Source organism: Anopheles cruzii, chromosome 3, assembly GCF_943734635.1.
Source record: "Anopheles cruzii chromosome 3, idAnoCruzAS_RS32_06, whole genome shotgun sequence".
Lineage (NCBI taxonomy): Eukaryota > Metazoa > Arthropoda > Insecta > Diptera > Culicidae > Anopheles > Anopheles cruzii.
The window spans coordinates 55,812,705-55,833,388 of NC_069145.1; the positions used below are offsets into that span (position 1 = coordinate 55,812,705).

General features: G+C 48.4%; 1 protein-coding gene across 1 annotated transcript in view; it reads right to left on the reverse strand.

Annotated features, from left to right (window-relative positions):
* LOC128270637 (T-box protein H15-like) overlaps positions 1–20,684 on the reverse strand; it is a 51,474-nt gene that overhangs the window by 26,944 nt on the left and 3,846 nt on the right. Inside the window, exons 2-3 of the mRNA XM_053008045.1 lie at positions 19,216–19,427; positions 18,994–19,124 (exon numbers count right to left, since the gene is read on the reverse strand). Of these exons, the coding sequence (XP_052864005.1) occupies positions 18,994–19,124; positions 19,216–19,427 (343 nt within the window). The remainder of the gene's footprint in view (positions 1–18,993; positions 19,125–19,215; positions 19,428–20,684) is intronic.

A 20,684-nucleotide genomic window follows, 5' to 3' on the forward strand; every position in this document is an offset into this window, starting at 1 on the left:
TCAGCTCAAATCATTTTACGAAAACATGTACGATTGTTGCCACTGCAATAACTTTATTGTTTGCAATAGGATAGGATTTTGTTTAGATTTAGATGGGTTCAATACGAGAAAGTTCAACAGTTCAGTTGTTCGACGAGAATGTTTTTGGAAGTTTTGTGCACGATGTTTCTTGTCCTTAAGCTCAACGTTTATTCAATGCCTCTAGCATATTCCAGAACTAGTTTCCAGATCCTTATCAACAAATCGATAGTAAGGAACTAAAGACTTCTACTCTACAAAACTTCTGGAAAGAAAACTTTCGACAAAAATAAGTTTGATGCGACAGAAAACCGATCGGTTACTTGTAACCGTGAATTGTGCGGTAAGGCGAACATGTTTCTATGACTAGAGCACATACATTATAAATAAATGTTCATGATTCGGCTGAAGAACACAGCGGACATCCCGCGTTCTGCATCGTGATTATACTACAATCACACTACCGCACACGACCGAAAGGTGTCACGGAGTATACGGTGTTGTTGTACATGTAAAATGTACGTTGTCACCTGCATTAGATCTCAGACCGCGGTCCTTCGTAGCGTCCGTTGCATATTCATGGCGATATTAAATAGCTCACCAGACCAGACACAGGTAACTCTTTCAGGTGCCTCTAGCGACTGACCACTGAATCGGCAGCGACCAGCTACCAGCAACGACCAAAAGCCGCTATCGATTGGTGCTGTTATCGAGGAATTTTGATTGGCGGTGACCGCTCGCCGGCAATTAGTGCGTGCACTTCGTCCAGCGTGCGGCCCTTCGTTTCCGGAATGAAGACAAATACGAGCCCGAAGGTGGCCGCGGTGCACAGGGTGAACACCCAGAACGGCAGATATGCTCCCACGTTGTCGAGAGCCACTTGAAATAGTTTCACCAGACCGAAGATAATGATGGCACTCACAATGCCCTGGGTGGCGTTGGCGGCCGCTCGGATGTTCCTCGGGAAGATTTCACTCAGTATCGTGAAGGGCACCGTCGCCAGTCCGAACGCATACGTTACCACAAAAACCAGCACTCCGACGAAGGGAATCCAACCGTACGGCTCGACCGCTACGTCGGTGGCATCAAGCGTAAAGTAAACGGCCGCCAGGAGCAGGCCGAGCGTGCTGCCCGCCGTGGACCAAAGCATCAGGGGTCGGCGCCCAAACGGTCCACCAGGAAGATGGGAAACAGCACGGTAACAAACTGGACGACACCGAGGATGATGGACATCTCGGCGGGAGTGAGATCGCTGGAGATCTTGCCGAAGATGGTCTGGGCGTAGCCGAGGATGGCGTGGCTACCGGTGAGTTGCATTCCCAGTGCCAGAATCAGCACGATGACGACTTGTGGCCCTTTTTCTTCGCCCAAAACGCTTCAAATGCAAACAAATGGCAACAGGCCTCTGCGCAGCAAACAGGAAGCAAATTATGCTAATTTCAATTTGCTGGTACCGCATTTGGGTTTAATTTGGGTTTGACTTCCGAAATTGCATCGCTCCGGCTTCGGTGTGGCCATTGCAGCATAACGAGAGCTGCGTGCACCAGTGTTTTTCGGCAACAGTGTTGCATCACCGAGAGAAAGAGCCTTCCGAATCGTGAGAGTGATCCCTCGTGAGTCCGAACCTGAACGTTAAATTACCAAGTACCGATCGGTCAGCGGCCGCATCGGTACTTCCAAGCCACCGATCAGTATCAGGACGAAGAGTAGGGCCTCTGCCACTTCCGATCCGTGTGGGGATCTTCCGCTTGAGTGCGTCCGCTCAAGATGACTCACACAAAACCTGTGGGACCCAGGAACCCGCTACCGACGGTAAGCTGAGAAGGTAATTTTCAATTAGCCGTATGCATAAGGCAACAGGCAGAAGGGAACCCATTACCGGGGCCGGGGCCCTGCCGACTGCACTGTATGTGCATGTTTAAGGGCGAGCATGTTGTGCATCGGTTCCTTAACTCGACGCCGCGGTAGGTATGGCATGATTCTGCAGTTCCGTGCAGTCGCTGAACAGTTCACCCAATCCACTTATATATTATGCTGTTTGTATTTATAAAAATGACTCGTAGACTATTTAAAAAAAATGAAACATTGTCATTAAAAATATTGTATTAACACAATGATTTTTTATAAGAATGAAACAAACGGATATGTTACGATGTTGTGAAAAAAGGCACTGATCCTGTTGTGGAAACCCGACACCACTTTCAGCAGCTTTATCCTTGCTCTCGGCACCTCAGTTATGCTGCCACAGCATTGCAAAACATTGGCAATATCCGCCCAATTATCGGCTTCGAATGGGAGGATAAACGGATATTGCATTCTGCCTCCGACCGTTCAATCTCGAACCTCATTTCCTTCTCAACTCTTGGTATGGCTTTTCAATACTTCTACGAAGTGATTACGCTTACAGATTGTAATGCGATGTTCCAATTTTTTTGCTATACCAAAACGTATTAAAACTTGTTCAATTCATTAGTGTGAAGCTATACCTCCTTTAAAATATATAAGGACCAATTGACTCAAGACAGCGATCCAGCCTCTAATGACGAGTTAATTCCCTATGACACCAGACCATGAAAAACGTCAAGTAGCCGTTCGACTGTTGGTTGGCGCTCGAGCGACAGATGTCGCTACGATCCCTCGCTGGTTCCGCTGGACCTGTTCCGAAAAGAAGGGTGCCGTCCGGATGTTTATGATGCGGAAAATTAAATGGCTAGCTAGAGGAAGTAACACATCAGCGGCGCGGCGCGTAGCTGTTGCATGATTCCCCTAGGGAATAAGAAATCAATCCGAAGCCATCAATCTCACCCGGGGACGAGCTGATGACTGAAGCAGCAGCCCGAAGAGTGCGCCTCGAAAGAATCGATACTCGAAGGTTGAAAGGACTGTTGCGGCACTGGCACTGGACAGTAACCCGTCTCGGGCAGTCGTTAACTTTTATCACCCTCCATCCGGAGACCATCGGCAGACGGCGCCCTGCAGCCAGTGGCAGTGGTCCGGCGATGCACATGCAAAACAGGATCTCGCCGGCGCACCCGGAGGATCATAAATTAGTTACAATAAATAATTATTAATTAAACGCCATCATCGTTTTGCCACTTTGAGCGGCACCACCCGGGCCAAGGCGACGTTTCTTGAGACGAAGCTCTTGAGCAGTGTTCCTCTTTCTGTCCCTCTGCCTGTATCTTTCTTTGATCTTCGTGGTGCGCAAATATTTGCTGCTGCTGCTTCGCGCCACCCGAAAAAAAATATGCGAAACCCCTACATTGTGTGGATCACGATGGGAAGGGTGCTTATGCTTGCCAAATACAGCTGCGATTGCCAAAAAGGTTAATTAATTCGGTGGCTCCAGTGAAGGCTGAAAGCCGCGAGAAGAAACTCATAACCACCGAACAAACACCGCGACGGGTGTTCTGTTTAGATTCTCTCTCTCTCTCCCTCTGTCCTCCTCTCGCTCTCTCTCTCCCTGTCGAGCACCTCGCAGTCACCTGTCGAGTGACGAATTGTGAACGTCGGAGCGTCTACCACGGACCTTGGACCGCTCCGTAAGAGGCGGATTATGAGCTCGAGGCGTAAAAAGTTATGCTTTCGTGCATAACACATTCCCCTGACCGTCCGTCGGGCGCCCGGTCAACAAAACACGGAAAAAGGAACGGCAAAAAAGGAAGAACGCGCTTGGGTTGGGTTGGGTCGCGTCGCTTCTTGCTCATCCCATCGCGAGACCCTTACGATCAGAAGACATTTACATTTATTAAGGTGCCCGATAACGATCGATGTGTTGCCCTCTCTCTTTCTCTCCGTTTCTGTGTCCCTCTTTTCGCTCCGGGGCGTCCCCGCCGGTCCGGCCGGTGGAATTTTCTTTCGCGCGATCAACGGCGACACTTGCTCGGGCCGCTCGGGATGGTTCAAAAATTGAAATGGAACAAATTTTTACAACCTCGAACTATGTTAAACGATGAGCCGGGCATGATAATCGGCAGGATAAGTTTTCCGGCGGTCCGGCCAGGCCCGTGAAAGGACGTTCCGGGGCCGACCACCACAACTGTGTGTTTCCAACTGGGCTGCCGGCGGGCAATAAAAAGCGAAAAGTGGAAGTTCGAGGCAAAATAAAAACGATGTACGATAATCATACGGCTCGGCGTGCTCACCGCGGACGCACGCACGATGTGGCACGGTGCATTGTAAATTAATTATGACCATGAGGAATGCCGGACGATAATGCGACCGGTGCGCTCTAGAAGGTGTTGGGTGAACATGTTGGACGCAAAATTATGCTCCGCGCCCTGGACGAGAACGCTTGGACGAACGGGCGGACGCAACGCAACCTGGAAAAAGCCATTCCCGCGTGTATACGCGCTCGTAAAACGGACCCGAGCGACGATGATGGTGTGTCTTGCGCTTTTTACGGTGCTGACGAAAATGCGGTTCCCTTTTCTTTCTTTTTGTTAACATCTACTCCGGAACTGCTGCTGGTGCTGCTGACGCATGACGCGGGGTCTTAATAAATTGGGGGCACGAGTTGATGAAGTTATTTTGTAGACGCGACACACACCACGTTGTTCAGTCCCGAAGCCAACGGCGGCATCTCGACAACCGCAACAACAACCACAACAGCAACTGGCCCCGGTGGCCGCGTGTGATGAATGGATGAGGACGTAATTAAAATTGCTACGAAATTATCCGGCACTCCGTACGATCCGTCGCCCGATACTGATCCTTGGGCAGTTATGGAAGAAGGAACAGTTCCTTTCACCGGCTGCGACCGAATGGTACCGGTGCCTAGATTTGAGATCAAGGTCAAGGCAGAACGTAGCTCAAGAATCGACCAACAATTCAACGTGTTTTTCAAAAATCCATTAGAATTCAGTCTGAACAGAACCGATTTTGACAAACAAAACTAGTGTTTGGATTCCGAAGATGGGGCGCAAAATATCAAATGTCGGCCAAGGATTCAGCTTCAATTTCGCCAACATTTCTCGGTAGCATCGACGCTCCTTCTTTATTTTCGAAGAAAAATGGACCGATTGAGTTGAAGACCCACGACTTTAAAATAAAAATATTTAATATTTCCCAACTTTCTGCAAGCGTCCGGCATCCCGTTTCGTAAATGTCGAAGTTTTTACCCAATGTCTACAATTTCCAGAATGAAGTTTGACCTTTTAAAAGTCAAGTAATCGGTAGTTTGAAATCCAAACCCTTAATGAACCACTGAACTATTGTTCACAAAGCTCCTCCAATTTAATCCATCCATCGTAAAGATGCTCCAAATGTAGCTGGTATATCCGTGTGAGACTTGCTGATTGTGGACAATCCATAAATGATGCCCCGTGGCTCAGGTATTCGGGCCCACTGGGACCTCATATCTTACGCATCCTGTCTACCACCCACCTAGCTACAGCTTCCGAGGCACACAGATCCCACGATGCGGCCACCGTGAAGGCGTCGAAAGATTGCCGTACTGTCAATTCTGATCCCTCAGGTCGGACCCCTTGGAGGTCGGAAAATTATATTATTATCCCGCTAATGATCGAAATGTCTTAACTCGTCCCCGGCCCGCGACAGTCACTCGGCCCGGTCGCTCGATGGCCCGGAAATTGACCATAATAAAGTGACCGGCCAAGGCCCACCACGACCCACGTTTCGAGAGGTGTTGCTCGACACGTTAGCCACTTCCCGGCCACTTTCTAACACCGAACGGTCCCCGAAAGCGAACCGAGTACTAATCACTATTTTCGACAACACCCAATCGCCCTTCGTGCGTGATTGTTTTCGGTCCGAGTCCAAGGCTTTATGAGTGATGTCTTCTGGTAACCGACCCGTCAAACCCGGTGTTCTCGGAACACCCACCTCACGCCGAACGGGGTATGCGAGGTTTTTTTATTTTTCGATGAACTCAAGGAACCCATAATTTTGGTCTCTAATTTTAGCCAATTTCTCAAAACACTCCACCCGGCGAGGTGCGATGGACGAGAGAATCGAACGCTGGCAATGTCCCGTGCGGGATCTGTGGGTGGCCAAATCTATCTTTCAACACTTGTCCGCACGGGGGAGCCGATGTCTGGGTGCCCGGGGCCCACGTGCGGGACCCTGGCGGGGAGGAACTGGGCGAGGCTAAGAAGCTGGGTGCAACGCGACAAGCGTGATAAATTTGAGCACATTTTTTCACCACTTTCATGCAACTTTTCATATTTGTTTATTGTTGACCACCGGACGAAGGAGCAGCACCGTCCATCTAGGGACCGATCGGCTCTCGTAGGCTCTCGGAGGTCTCGGAGCGACTCCAGCACCCATGGCGTGGCTGAAAGCGGGAGTACCCCCCATGGTGGCCGCTGTCGTGCCGGGCGAGGTGACAATATTTATCCCTTGACTCCCTCGCCTGGGACTCCACAGCGTGCGTCCGGCACTCGCAGGCCGGGGTCCTGCTGTGCGCGCGCCAAGGTGTTTGCTGGCGGCCATAAAAATACTCTTTACGAATGGACCATTCTGGACCCAGCCATGACTGCTCCCTGGTCCACTGGGACCTCTATATAGCAATCATCTTGCCTCTTGTCTGAACCAGCCCAAGTTATTGGTTGCCTTCGCGGCCGCGGCCAGGTTTGTTTGTGGTCACGCGGTTCCACCGAGCGAAAGGAAGTAAAATTAAAATTCCTCACCATAATTAATTGGAAAAATCCTAAAGTAAAAAATAAAATCAACGATAATACGATTATTGAGCGCCCGGGTCCCGCCGTGGGGTTTGGTCACCCACGTACCGGGGTGCCGGGATGATATCACACATCGTTGACCGCCCCCTAGAGGCCCTCCCGTGTGTGCGTTGGCTTCCAACCGGAGGATCAATAAAATATTTTTGTGTTTTAAAACGTCGGCCACGGCGATGGCCTCTCCTCTACATCAGATGAGGTGAAAATGTTCGATTGATTCACGTGGCTCTCTCTCTGTCGCTCGGCGAGCTACGAATTGTCTGACTTCTGTGAGGAAGATAACGCGGCACCTCGGAGACCACGCAACAATACGCTCTTGCGGTTCGCGCACTGCGGTCGTGGCTGTGTCGTCCGTGGTGAGCCGTAACAAATGGGCATCGTTATTCTTATATTTGTGTGTCTTATATTGAAACGTCAAAATAGTCATTATTCTTGTACCCGCGGGGATCCGGCGGATAATGGCCCGGAGGAGCTGGACGCAAAAAACGCACCACAACCAGAACCTTTTGCCGCGGGTTCGGGTTCTGTGTGGTCGTTCGCAGGCTGTGCAAGCCAGCCAAGAAGGATTTAAGTAGATGTTTATTTATGATGAGAATACACCTCACCACTCGTGGAAGCGATTAATCTTTGCCACTGGCCACGGTTCCCTCGGGTGGCTCTGCAACTGGCTGGCTTGGCTTGGGCCGAGAATGTGTGGTGCGTAGGAGTCCTCCTTCTGGAGGACCCAAGGACCCGGATTCAACCCTCGGAAGGGTTGCGTATTAGATATAGGGAAATTCGACACCACCCTTTGCAAGACTCGTGAGGACTCCAAACGAAACGAAAAATGACTCAATTTGACCCTTCGGTGTCTTGGCTCGGGGCGCCACACTTTCACCCAAAATGGTTCGAATTGACACCAACATCGCCGGCTCTCGTGTGGTCCCCCAGCAGAAGGAGCCGGAGCTCCACCTCCCACGGACCCGGGCTTCTGAAGACCTGCTAATGATCGATTCGCATGTGGCTGGGAAATATTCATTTGCACCCTCGTGGAGTCGGAGTCACAAAAAACGGAAATTAAGCCACGAGGCGAGAGTCGAGTCAGTCGGAATGACGTTGTCTGAGGTGAAATCTAAATTACCTGGCAATCGTGCGCAGAAACCAAACAAAAAAAGAGCCTTATTTTGTCAACCGGTGGGCCAAACAAAGTAACACGCCGTGCGTGCGTTACCTTCCGTGTGAGTGCAGAGGCCAACCGGAGGAACCACCCGGAGGACACGCACCCAACCCGGGTTAGGAACTCGCACAGGTTGTACAGAGAACCAAGAGGAGGTCCCCAGAAAGGTTGGGTGTTGATTGTTTGTTATTTATTCGCAACCCCACAACACGTCGATCGTCGCTACAGCAACAACGGATTGAACCAATATTTTGCGCCCTTAGCACTTGCCGGTGTTGGGGTTTTCGTGTGTGCGTTGACAATTCTATCCGAAAAGGTGATTATGTGGCGATAAGTAACGGCACCGCGCTCCTAATTGTGACCGATGGCGACCGATGGTGATGATGATGATGATGGCGATTTTGAGCCCCCTTTTTGCTGAAAGCACGGGGGTGAAAGTTTTTCGCGAACCAGTCATGTGGACGGATCGGAAAAGGTGAGATAAAAAATTGGCCGCATGGCAATGGCACAACTGGCTCAACTTTGCAGCTAATTATTTAGGGCGATCCGACGAGAGTCCGGTGCCGGAATCAGATATTAAGGAATCGGGGTTCTAGAGCAGGTCTGCTAATGTCTACGTCGCGGAGATAGGATTGGACAGTAGAACCAATCAGCTCAGATATTCACAATCCAACTCCAATTTAATCCCAATCAGATTATTAGGTTAGCATGGGGCACTCCGGAACTATCAATCTAGATGTTCAGCTATTAGACACTATGACACACTGGACAGTAGACAACAAGTTGTATCGCATTAACACATCCACTGTACCTGACCATATAAGCTTCTATGTTGCATCGAGAGCTCACAGGACTTGAATAGCCTTCTGTTTTCAGTATTAAAGCCTGCAGCTTGGATAGTCCAACGTTAGCGTTGAATGGATTGTACTTGAACACTTTGTATAGCAGTATTCAGAACTTGCCTTCAGTTCACGCCGCGCATTTGTTTGTATGTCCTCAAGGCTCTCAAAACGAGTCTCACGCGGTAATTTGAGTTTTAGAAACAGGAAAAAGTCACACGGGGTCATATCTGTGGAGTACAGTGCTTCTTCAATCACATTTGTGCCATTTTTGGTCAAGAATTCGTGCAAAACGGTCATTCGATGAGCTGGTACATTATAGTGGTGCAAAAACCAAGTGTTGTCCTTCCACAAATCAGGTCGTTTGCGACGAATTTTTTCTCTCAAACGCTTCATATGCCCGAGACAATACTCTTTATTAACTTTGGCCCTCCGGAAGGAATTCCCAATGAACAATACCATGAATGTCGAGAAAATATGACAACTAAGTACTTTCACTTTCGATCGATTTTGACGTGATTTTTTCGGGTTCGGCTTGTTTGCAGTCCATGCTGATGATTGTTGACTTGTTCGCATGTCATACTCGTATACCCATGTCTCCAGTCACCAGTAATTATGCGTTGGGCGAACGTCGGATCAGAGTTTGATCGTTCAAGCATGTCTTTAGGTGCGCATGTTTAGCATGTTTAGTCAGGTGCGACCATTTAATTGCGATCAACTTTTTGGAGAAAATTGAGCTGTTTTAGCAGTAATCGTGCTGCGACTTTTCTCATCTCAAAACATCAACCAAAATATGACGAACGGTCTCGAGAGATATATCTAATTCAAGGGGTAGCTCTCTAAAACTTAAATGACCATTTTCGAGCACCATTTCTTTTATTTTGTCGATGTTTTCATCTCTTGAAGAGGATGATGGTCATCCTTGACGTGGCAAATCGTTCATCTCTTCTCGATCGTCTTTAAGTACCATTTATACATACGTGTTTTGGACATAGTCGAGTCGCCAAATGTATTCTGTAATATTTTCAACGTTTCAACACAAGAAATTGTGTTTGCAACGCAAATATCTTTGATCAATGGAATTATCCATATTAAAAATCGACTCAGCAAAAAGAGGTAACTTGTTCTTAATGACGACTTAAGCAAACTAAAAGCCAGATCGCGCTCACAATTAACATTAACAAATTCTCGATACTTATTTCCGGGTTGGTACTACAACAAAGAACACAGCATGGAATTTTCCAAGGTAATTTTTCTGATTAATTGCACTTTCTTCGACATCTTAAACTCCTTCCGATGTCAGCAGGTCGTAACTCAAATCCAAATCAGCCAATGATTTATGGTAAACGAATTCGATTCGATTGAAATTTCACGGGCCAACTGGCGACAGGTCTGTCGGATTGACACCCAACAATTGCTTTATTAGATTCTGACCGAAAGTGACTTCAATGAGACTCGAATGACGCAGTAAGTGAGCCATTCGTTGAGTCCATCGAAAACCTGCTCCATTACCCTTCGAAAGAGCATAAAAAGCGTCACGATTAAATCGAACCATGAGCCGCGTTCAATTGGTCTCATCCGGTCCGGCATCATAGACCGGGGCCATATCAGGGACCCCGTACCCCGTACGACCTCCCACCGTGCGGCATTCGGTGGCGGCAGGATCACGGTTGTTGCATGGTCTGATAGTTCAGCCCGACAACAACTGCCCGGCCTCGAGCCCGCATGGGGATGCCCGAGGAGACTGGCGAGCAGCAACCTTCACGGGTCTTCTCAATGTCGGAGCCTCCGCCCCAGGAACCCTGGACCCCGGAGACGTCCGTTTTGTTCCGCACCGCACCGCACCAGCCTCGCATTGTCATCGACCCCGCCGCCGCCGCATGCCAGGCGACATGTCGGGTCGCCCCTGGACCCGACGTTGACAACCGTTTCAGGTTGTAATTTATGACGAACAGGTTCCCGTGCTTAATCTGCCCTCGCTTCGGGTGTTCGTTCGATCGGGCTGAAGCTTATGTTCGATCGTTACTCGATCAACACTTTGTCAACACTCGTTCAGAAGACGATTTTTCTTCCCGCCACCGCGAACCACACGCGCGAGGTATCCACTTTCATCGATCGGCGCATCGGCGATCAATCCTACTCCCAAATAGGACGATGGGCCAGCCAGCCAGCCAGCCAGCAGCCGGTTGACGCACGGGGACACCGGGACACCGAACAGTCCGGGCCGGCGCGATCAGCTCGTGAAGATATGGAAAATTAATGAATTTACAAATTAATCAGATAATGAGCGCGTTTTGGGCTGATCGCGCTCTTGACGGAGTGGTTCGATCGTCGTCGCCCCGTGCGGCCCCCGAACTTAACACCCCGGACGTAAACAACCTCTCGCCCGATTCCGTATCGATCGATTGATAGCAGACGCCTTGGGGGGGAATTTGCATAATTTATGTCACTTCTGATCTCCAGCTCCAAAGGGGCCAACAAGTGTGGATTTCAGTCGTAGCGACATTCCGTAGTGACACACTAGGCGTCGATCGACACAGGCACCGGATTCTTCACACTCTGCTCTGGGGTTGGTGGTTAATGGTCGTGTCCGGCAGTCAAACGTTTTGTTAATTCGAAGCACACACACTGACTGTCGGACTGACTGACTAGGCCCTGTCTAGGAGTCCGGATTGTTTCGTCCAGCAGAACTATGAAGCGCACGTTCTGGGTCCGCGCACCATAATTGATGATCGCCGGTAAAGCCCTTGGCTAAGGATTTTGGATGCCCGCAAGAATCTTCCACAGGGGTCCCAATACAACTGCGAATGGACGGCGATCATTGGCCGCGCAAACAAAAAGGGTGTTACTAGGTTGTTCATTATATTCGGAGCCTCGATAACAAGGAGCAATGCTATGAGCGTAATTTTTTTTTGTTATATTGGTACACTCTTCAAATGAACGTATGTGAAGTTTCATTTCAATCGGTCACTTACTTTTTTTTTATAAGCCATTTAGTATCGACGTGTCACAGTATTTTTCACAATGGAAAAAATCAAGTATCTTGCAGTGATTGAATTTTTATTTTTGAAAGGTTTAAAAGCAAAGGAAAATTATGCACAAATGTTGAAAGTGTATAAGGACTCTTCGCCTTTAATTAGGTGGTTAAAAGGGGCAGTTATGAGTTTAGACGTGGTCGTAGTAGCCTTCAAGACGATCCATGTCAAAAACGTCAAAAAACAGACACAACTCCTAAAATCGCAAAAAAAATACCGGATGTCGTATTGGAAAATCGTCGAATCACTGAATGGGATTTAGTATAATGCCTAGCCATCTCATTGAGCAGTATAACCAATATTTTGACTGGAGTTTTGGGTTCCTGAAAGCTGTTTGCAAAATGGCTGCCGCATTCGCTAAAAAGCCATTCGAATGCATCTTTCTTGACAACATTTAAAGCGTTTTCGATTGGATAAAGTGGATTTTGTGCATTGAATCATCACTGTGGATGAAGCTTAGGTCTATCACCATGATCCTGAATCAAAACAAGAAGTTAAGGAGTGGAATGAACCTTTTTCTTCAGTTCCGAAACGAGTTCGTCCAGAAATTTACCAAAAAGATGTTAGCATCAGTTTTGTGGGATGTGAATGGAATTTTGCTAGCGGATTACTTGCAAATTGATAAAACAATAAATTTTAATTATTTTTGTAACATTTAAGACATACTGAAAGTGAAAATTTGTTAAAATAGCCTCGGTTTGCATAAGAAAAACATCGTCTTTCATCAGGGCAATGCACCGTGTCACAAGAGCAATTTGAAAATAGCAAAAATCCATTAATTAAAGTTCGAATTGTTAGAGTATCCTTCGTATTCACCAGATTTGGCCCTTAGCGACTTCCATCTGTTTTCAGACCAAAAAAAATCGTGTGCGGAAAGTGTTTTTCATCAAATGATGACGTCATAACAGCTGTAAAAAAATATTGTGACATGTCGATACTAAATGGCTCGTAAAAAAAAATTAAATGATCGATTGAAATGAGACTTCACATACGTTCATTTGAAGAGTGTACCAATATAACGAAACAAAAATTAGGCTTGTAGCATCGCGCCTTGTTATCGAGGCTCCGAATATAATGAACAACCTAGTAATTAAGCTGTCTTCAGCTTGGAAGAAGATTGATGCGATGTGTGGCGGGCAGGGCCGGTTTTCTGGTTTTTTTTTTTCTCAGGTGCGACCTTTTGCAACCCAGACACAGGATAGCTTTAAGCGCGCTATCATTACTGTGGGACCTCTAATGTTGAGAGAACGCAACGCCTTCTCTCCAGTCTGAGACCCTGCAGTCCTTAATGGGCTGCGATCAGCGTGATCGTGTCTTACCAGCCACCCAGGGCAGGATCATCACCTGGGCAGACAACCCGTCAGTCGCGGGCTTGCGCTGGCCAATAAAGTCATAACCGTGCGCTATAATGTCCCTTGCGTGTAGCGCGGTTTCATCACGCCACCCGGCGCAGGAGACGACTCTCCATAAAGGTTGCACATTCCGGCGGGTCTCGATCGTAAACAATCAATTCCTAAATCCTTCCCCAAATTACCTTTCATCGGCAAGCGAAAGCTGCTTCTGGTCGGTTCTCCTTTTTCGCTCCGAACCGGCGATAAACGGCCAGCAGACTCAGCTTCCCAATGCCGAGCCACCGATTTCATATTTATGATGTTGACATTTGGCTGGCTTTTTTCATGAACCCCTTCTTCGCGGTGACTCGAGATGCAACTCCCGGCGACGTGGCCCACGGATTACTGGTAAGCTACCGCAATTGAATTAATTTACGACCCGGTACACGGTAGAGCGTCCGAAATCCGAAGAACCGAATGGCTTCATTTCGCGGAATTGGTCACTAGATTTCTCGGTTCCACCAAAACCGCCCCGTCGCTGTGCTGATTTGCATCAAAAATTGATGCAAAATAAAGCTCCAAAATGTTCCTTCATCGATTCCTTAATACTAGTCATCACTTCCAGAGTCTCTCTCTATCCCGGAGTTCCAAATAGGATGAGGATGCATCGAAAGCGCCAGCCAAATGAGCCTTGAATCGCACCTCGAAAGCCGATTGTTAGCCAAAAACACGGCTGCAGGTGATGGTGCCGGTGCCGTGGCTGCCATTTTATGGCCCAACAATTCAATCAGCATAATTTTTCCGGCTTCCCCAACTCCCCACCCGAGAGGGGCACAGCACCACCGTCCCCGTGAACCGGGTAACCGGAGCCTGCGACGGGAAGGCTTATCGCGAGGATCGGCGATTCATTTCGGCGACAGTAAAATAATCTCAATTAATTAAACCCCGATAAAGCGCGCACACACTCCGACTCCGAATCGAACTCGGAGCGTCCAGGGTCAGCTGGCTGGCCGGGGCTATGTTTTATGTATGAGCGCCAAGAGGGGACCGTCACCCGGACCCGCAAGATACTTGCTGGCCGATAACGGTGGAAGGTTGCACCCCGTGGACCATAAATCAAGCGTCTCGCACCGGCACGGGACCGGGACCGGTACCGGGACCTAGGAACCGAAATCGCGATCAGTGCCAGTGCCGAAAATAGCGCAACCCGAAGGGAACCGTAAACGAATCGGTTCGTGCCACTTCCCTAGTATCGATCCGGGCGCGGGCCCCCGGTTTGGGGTTTGGGCCAGAATTTATGCTTCTCTCACCGTCGCTGTCGTGGCCGTGGCGACAAAGATTCGATCCGCGATTGATTATCGATCTAGGCGCAGTTTTTCTAGCGGAGCCCGAGAAACCAGGAATGCTTTTCTGTTTTTGGGGCTTTCAGTAACATCGTTTGAAATCTCCCAAAATCACCTTCGGGTTCGTTGTCTGCCAGGAAGCCGTTAAATTCAATTTTAAAATCTAATCAAAAAGGTTGATTGAATTGTTTCGATGTAAAACACACGCACAGACACCCAGGGCTCAATAATGAGATCGACGACACAATAGAAACCTTTTATTCGTTTTCGAAAATCTAATTAAAAATCTCCGAATCTCCGTCACACCTTCTAAATCAATTTAATTGAAATCGGATCTCGTCAATGCCGTCACCGGCCAGTCGTTAAGTGAGTAGCGCGAGAAAACGGCCTACGAATCGCTCCGATCCGATCGACTCGAATAATCGTAGCCAATAGATGAGCCTCGCCACAGGAAGACGGTGAGCCTACTGCCCAATCCTACTGCCAGGCTCATTCCCGGGGCACCCGGTTTATGAGCGCGAACAATTTGATTGTAAGCCTCGCGGAGGCAATAAATCTTTCGATAAATCCTAATCTTAGCATCACCCGAGACAGAGACAGAGAGAGAGTCCGAGAGGCCTTTGTCTTGAAGCGGAGGTCTATCACGGACAGGGCTCGATTATTCTTATTACTTTTCCGACTCGGAGCGCTAATCATGTGGCCGGGAATGTTGATCCCGAAACACCCGAAAACGAGAAGTTTAATTAAATTTAAATTTACTACCCACGGTGTAATAAAAACCCCCGAGGAAAGCTTATCAGCAATTTAAGGTGACAAAACCCCGCGCACTCGGGGTCCGCACTTCGAGCGCGTCCGCGCGTGTGTGTTATAAATGTAATCTTATTAATTTTTTATTGTACCTCAACGAGGACCACAGACCGAGGCTCGGGGAGACTCGTAAATTAAAATCCTTACGCGCAGCCTGACGCAGGAACCAAAGCCGGCGTAGTTCGTGTTCGTGTCCGTGTGTCGATTATAAACACCTTCTGCCTAATTAGGGGGGGTCAATCCCGAAACGTGCACCGCGGGTGGCGCATTTTTTATGTGCAGCGCAATCAACCACCAACCTGCTAACGCTCGTGGAGGGCTCGCTTGGGACGTAATAAGTGTTTGTCTTGGCACCTTCCTTCGCGGCTTTGGAGGACGCTCGACCCACATCCGGGCGTTGATGCGCTGACAAACGGCGGGAACAGCGCCGCGTGTGTTTCTGACCTTTTTTTTTGTATTACATGAGAGCTGATCGCTATTAAATATGAAACAAGGCCTTCCATGTGAGCCGCTAATCAAATGCACACCTCGCCCAGGCGCCAATGGTAATCGATCATGGTGCACCGAAGGAACTGGTGCACTTTCTTGGGGGACAAAAAAAATAAGGCAGCGGGCTCTACATCGCGCGCTGGCAGTTTAATTGCAGCTCGCGTCAGGAGCAGCGTCTTCGCACCGGGTCGGTTAAATTGAAAACGGCCAGCGTGCAAGGAATGTTCATTAGCGCACCCGGACCGGGAAGCGCTCGGTTCGCTTTGAAACATTAATGTCACTCCAATCATCCCGTCAATCACGGCTCCGAAGCTCCGAAGAAGAAAACCAGGTCGAAGAGCTCGGGCCGATGCGTGGCACCGTTTCGTCTGCAACTGCAACTGAAATGGAAGAAGCGATTTGCAAAATGGTACCCACCAGCCGGGGAAGTATGCAAAACAACGCCCCACTCCCGGGTCCTGAGTGGCTGGCAAGTAATACCCCACGAATTTCCATCCCCGGGCCCTCGATTCCCCGGTTGCGTCATAGTTGCAAGCTGACCGGCGGCGGCGGCCTGTGGACACATTCGCGTTGTTTGTTTTCGACGACGACGACCTGAACGAAGTAACACCGAACCCAGGTTCCCAGGATGGAGTCCGTTCGTCTGTCCGTAGCCGGAGCGCATCTGCTGCCATTCCCAGGACCTCGCAGTCCATCAACGCCAACCGCCGGCCCGAACCGAGCGAATGAATCAAAATCAGGACGCGCACGGACGGTGCAGTAATTGAAAATCAAACTGAAAAACAAGGCATTAAATTTTCCAATTGAAAACAAATTGCCATCCACGCCAACCACGCCCGGGATCAGGTGGTGATAAATTTTACGCCCCACCACCAACCCGTGCCACCTCGGCATACACTGTCGCGTACGTCGCGTATGCTCAGTGTTGGCGGGAGCGCGAACCGAAAAAGTAACGCAGCGTTTGACGTGGCTGGAGCAGAGGCTAGTAAATACAGGACCCCTGTCGCCGATTGATGGCACAAAATAGTTGGAACGTTGGGTTTCTTTTTTCCATTCGCTCCCTTATTTCGGAAACATGGCCGCATATTGAATGGTTCAGCCAATGGCGTCAATAAATGTCTGTTTTTACCGAAACGGAAACAAGGACCAAACGGAAGGGTGAGGCTGGTGAGCTGGAAGGGATGTCGCTTGCTAAACGGATTGCCATTTGTCGCTTGAGGTTCGTTCGATCAGCCCTATTACTACGCGGCTCAATGAACCCAGCCACAACATTGCTCAAAAGGAAGACGAATCGCGGGACCTTCATAAATACGCTTATTTCTCTTTTTGGTTTCTTATCTATATATATAAAAATGGTTGTTTGTCTGTCTGTCTGTCTGTCTGTACCGCATTTTCTCCAAAACTACTGAACCAATCCGCGTGAAATTTTGCACAGCGTAGTTTTGTGACCCCGGATTGTGAATAGGAAAGTTTCACCCTTCCACACCTCCGGGGAGGGGGCGCCCCCATACAAACGTAACATAAAAATTCAGCATCGGAAAGGAAAGCCGATCGGATACATCACCGAGAAGCCCGATCGTCCGAGGCGGAGGAGTAACGGGAAGCGAGGAGGGATGCCGATCGGGTACGTCACCGGGAAGCCCGATCATTTGGAACAGAGGAGTAACGGGAGGCGGGAAGGGAAACTGAACAAATACGTCACCGGTTAGCCCGATCGTCTGAAAAGTAGGAGTAACGGGAAGCGAAAAGGGAAGCTGATCGGATACGTCACCAAGAAGTCCTCTGAAACGCCTCCTAATCGAGAAATAAGGATGAAATGAGGCGCAGCGACGCGCGCCGGGAACTGCTAGTTCATTATAATTTTTGGCGAAGCATAACCAGAATCAATTCTTAATACACAAAATCGGTTTTACTTTCATAGAGAATCTCATATTTTAGGTTTTTTTAAACTTCTTTTTACAAAACAACTTTTAAGATGTCCACCTAAATCCTTGCTAAATTAGATGTATCTGTACCTGCTCGCTATTCAAAATGTCAGCGCTGCCAAGGAGCTTAGAAAACATGGCCAAAAGGCATCGAAAACCGCTAGTGTTGTGAGGTTCTTTACCCGGTTTTGCTGAAACCACATAGCTTTTAATTGAATTGTAGCATAATCTTTAATCTTTAGTCATAGCATATCTTCAACTGCAGATCCTAAAAAAAAATTTATCATCTGGTAGTATTCGCTCGAAATTGACTGTAGCGGTCCTCCCTTCTTTGTTATCGAAAAAATAGGGTCCTACGACGCCGCCAGCCCATAATGCGCGCCGGCAACAGTCTCTCTTCAATTGATTGAAGAAACTGGACGAAGACTTAACTGGAAACGTATTTACGTTTAACACTTGAGATGACAGATATATTCTAAAACTGTAAAGTGCCAGTCCTGTGGTATCGAAACTATAAAATGGATAACCCTGTATATGTTATGTGAACTGGGCACTTTTGTCCACTGTTCCAACCGACATGAGAGATATAATAAAATATTGAAGCTATAATGAATTAATTCTGAGCTTGATGCATTAGTTTCTTGATGGTATCTTTAAGTTGAATTCTCTTGAGTGTCTTGATGGTGTCTTTGAATCTTTGAGTTCTAGAATAGCTTCCAGATAAATGATAAAGGTAAACAACGAATCGGCTTGTGCATCCTTTCAATATGCTTATGTTTTGCTTTCAGCTCGAACAACATAAATGATTCACGTTCCTAATACATTCTGGTCCATTTATAAGTCATGCCAGAATGAACTACAGTCCGCTTTAGTGAAGATGTTATGCTGGCGAATAACTTAACCATAAGAACAGAAATATGCACATTTTTTCTCCGTAAAGCTTAAAAACATATTTAGAATCATGTACATAATAAACTGTAATCGTTTCCACTGCGCTTCGCTCGTTGAAACCCATTTTTACCGAAGAAGGGAAAAAACGGACAACAGAAAAGCCACCGGAGGATGTCCGGGCTGTGATGATCCTGTCGTACGCAACTAATTCCACTCCTAATAATCCTGCCTAATGACCAATGCAAGCATTGATCCCCCCCTGAAATCCCGTGCCCGTTCCGAAAGTTCGTCATCCGGAAAAAGAGTGTTCCGAGCTGCAGTTTGCCTCGGGGGCCGACTGTCAATGATTTATGATCCCTAATTTCCACCCGCAAAGTGGCTCCTAATTCCAACACTTCCGCATCGTCTTTGTCCGCCTCGGGGGCGAAAAAGAAGGATAGAAGCCCCTTTAGAACACTTACCGGCCCGTCTTGGTGATGATCATTTCCGTGCCGAGGTCGTTAAACTTGTCCCAAAGCTCCTTCGTCTCCAGGTGGCACTGGACCGGCTGCAGATCGTCCGAGTTGCAGGATCCAACGATGGTGGGCCGCTTCTGGAACGAAAACGCACCGCACGCGGGTCAGCCACGGCAGTCTGGCCACCGCGCCTCTCTGTGGTCCTGGGGCCACGATCCGCTCGCTTACCTGCGCCGGTTCCGGAGTTAATCGTTCCTCGTCCGACACGGAACCACTGTTCGGAGTGTCGGTGGTCCGCGAGTGGGTCACGCGCCCACTGTCGGTCGATTTGGGCTCCTCCGAATCGCTGCACTCTTCCACGTCCACGTCGCCCTCGCCGTCATCGCCACCGTCGTCTTCCGGCTCGGATATTCGATCGACCGACGACGAGTTCTGGGAACCTGTTTTCGAACGAAGGAAACAGTTTCGGGATGAGCCTTTTTGGCAGATTGCAACTGCTTTTATCATCACATAATTTTTTGTGCTTCCAAAACAAAGCTGACCACCAAAATGGCCCACCACTTCTCGAGAGCGGTCAGACGAGCATCCGGAGCTAGTTAAATATTCCATTAACACGACGATTATGGCTTGTTTAATAAATCAAACATTAATACGCATAAATTAATTCCGATTACCGTTCGCAGCCCAATCTCTCTTTCTCGCTCTCCCTCTCTCTATCATTCCATCGTTGCCACGGACAGCGAATACATTAAATTAGGCGTGAAACAATAAAAAACAAAACTGCGCTCCAATCCAAATATGTTTCGTTATGTAGCTTTGAAGCATTATTTTTTAAATTTTCATCCCACCCCACACGTTTTCCCGCGGCCACCGCCGCCCAGAGGTATGCACAAGAACAATAGAGACATTTAGCACATGTTCGGGGTGGTCGGGTTGCGGTAAATAAATACACATCGCCCAAAGGCGTGCAGACTCTGTGGCCAGCGTCAGCGCCACACAAACAGGTTTTTCCATAACGAAATATTCATGATCGGCCGCGAACCCATCGCGGCAACACGGAGCTAAGTGAAATACATTTATGCAAACGACGTGTAGTGGGCCAACATAGTTGTGCGTGTGTGTTGGTGGGTTTTTTTCTGCTTAAATTCGTGAGCTTGCCAGCCGCCTAATTGTGCCGATCCTCGTTGCATCTTTAAATGGTTTTCTGTTTGTCCATGTCACGGACACTAATTAAAGGCTTAGGATTATGAAAGCGTTTGCGCGATGAAATGTTTCATTTCTGCGTGTGTTTCGAGCTGCCATTGTTTCCACAATGACTCTTTTTTTGGGCGGGAAAAGAACAGGCGAACAAAAGTGGCTTTAAAATAATTTCGGCCCCCGGTACCCGGTCCGTTCGTTTATGTAAGCGTGTTTCACTTCCACCTGTGTACAAGGCCTCTCGGCATTTTTTTATCGCATACCCCTTTATTGGTCACCATTTTACAACCCATAAAACTCAATCGGGTGTAAAACATGCCCGAACCAAACCGAGTCCGAGGGTGGTGAAAATTAATGAGCATTGATTTCGGCCCGAAGTGGCGCGAGTTTCTCCACAACAACCTTCGCGATAAAAGCGAGAGTATTGATCGCGATGGCCACATCCGTACATCGCGATCAGCGCGGGAAGAAGCGAGCTATAAACCCAAACCCCCGCGGGG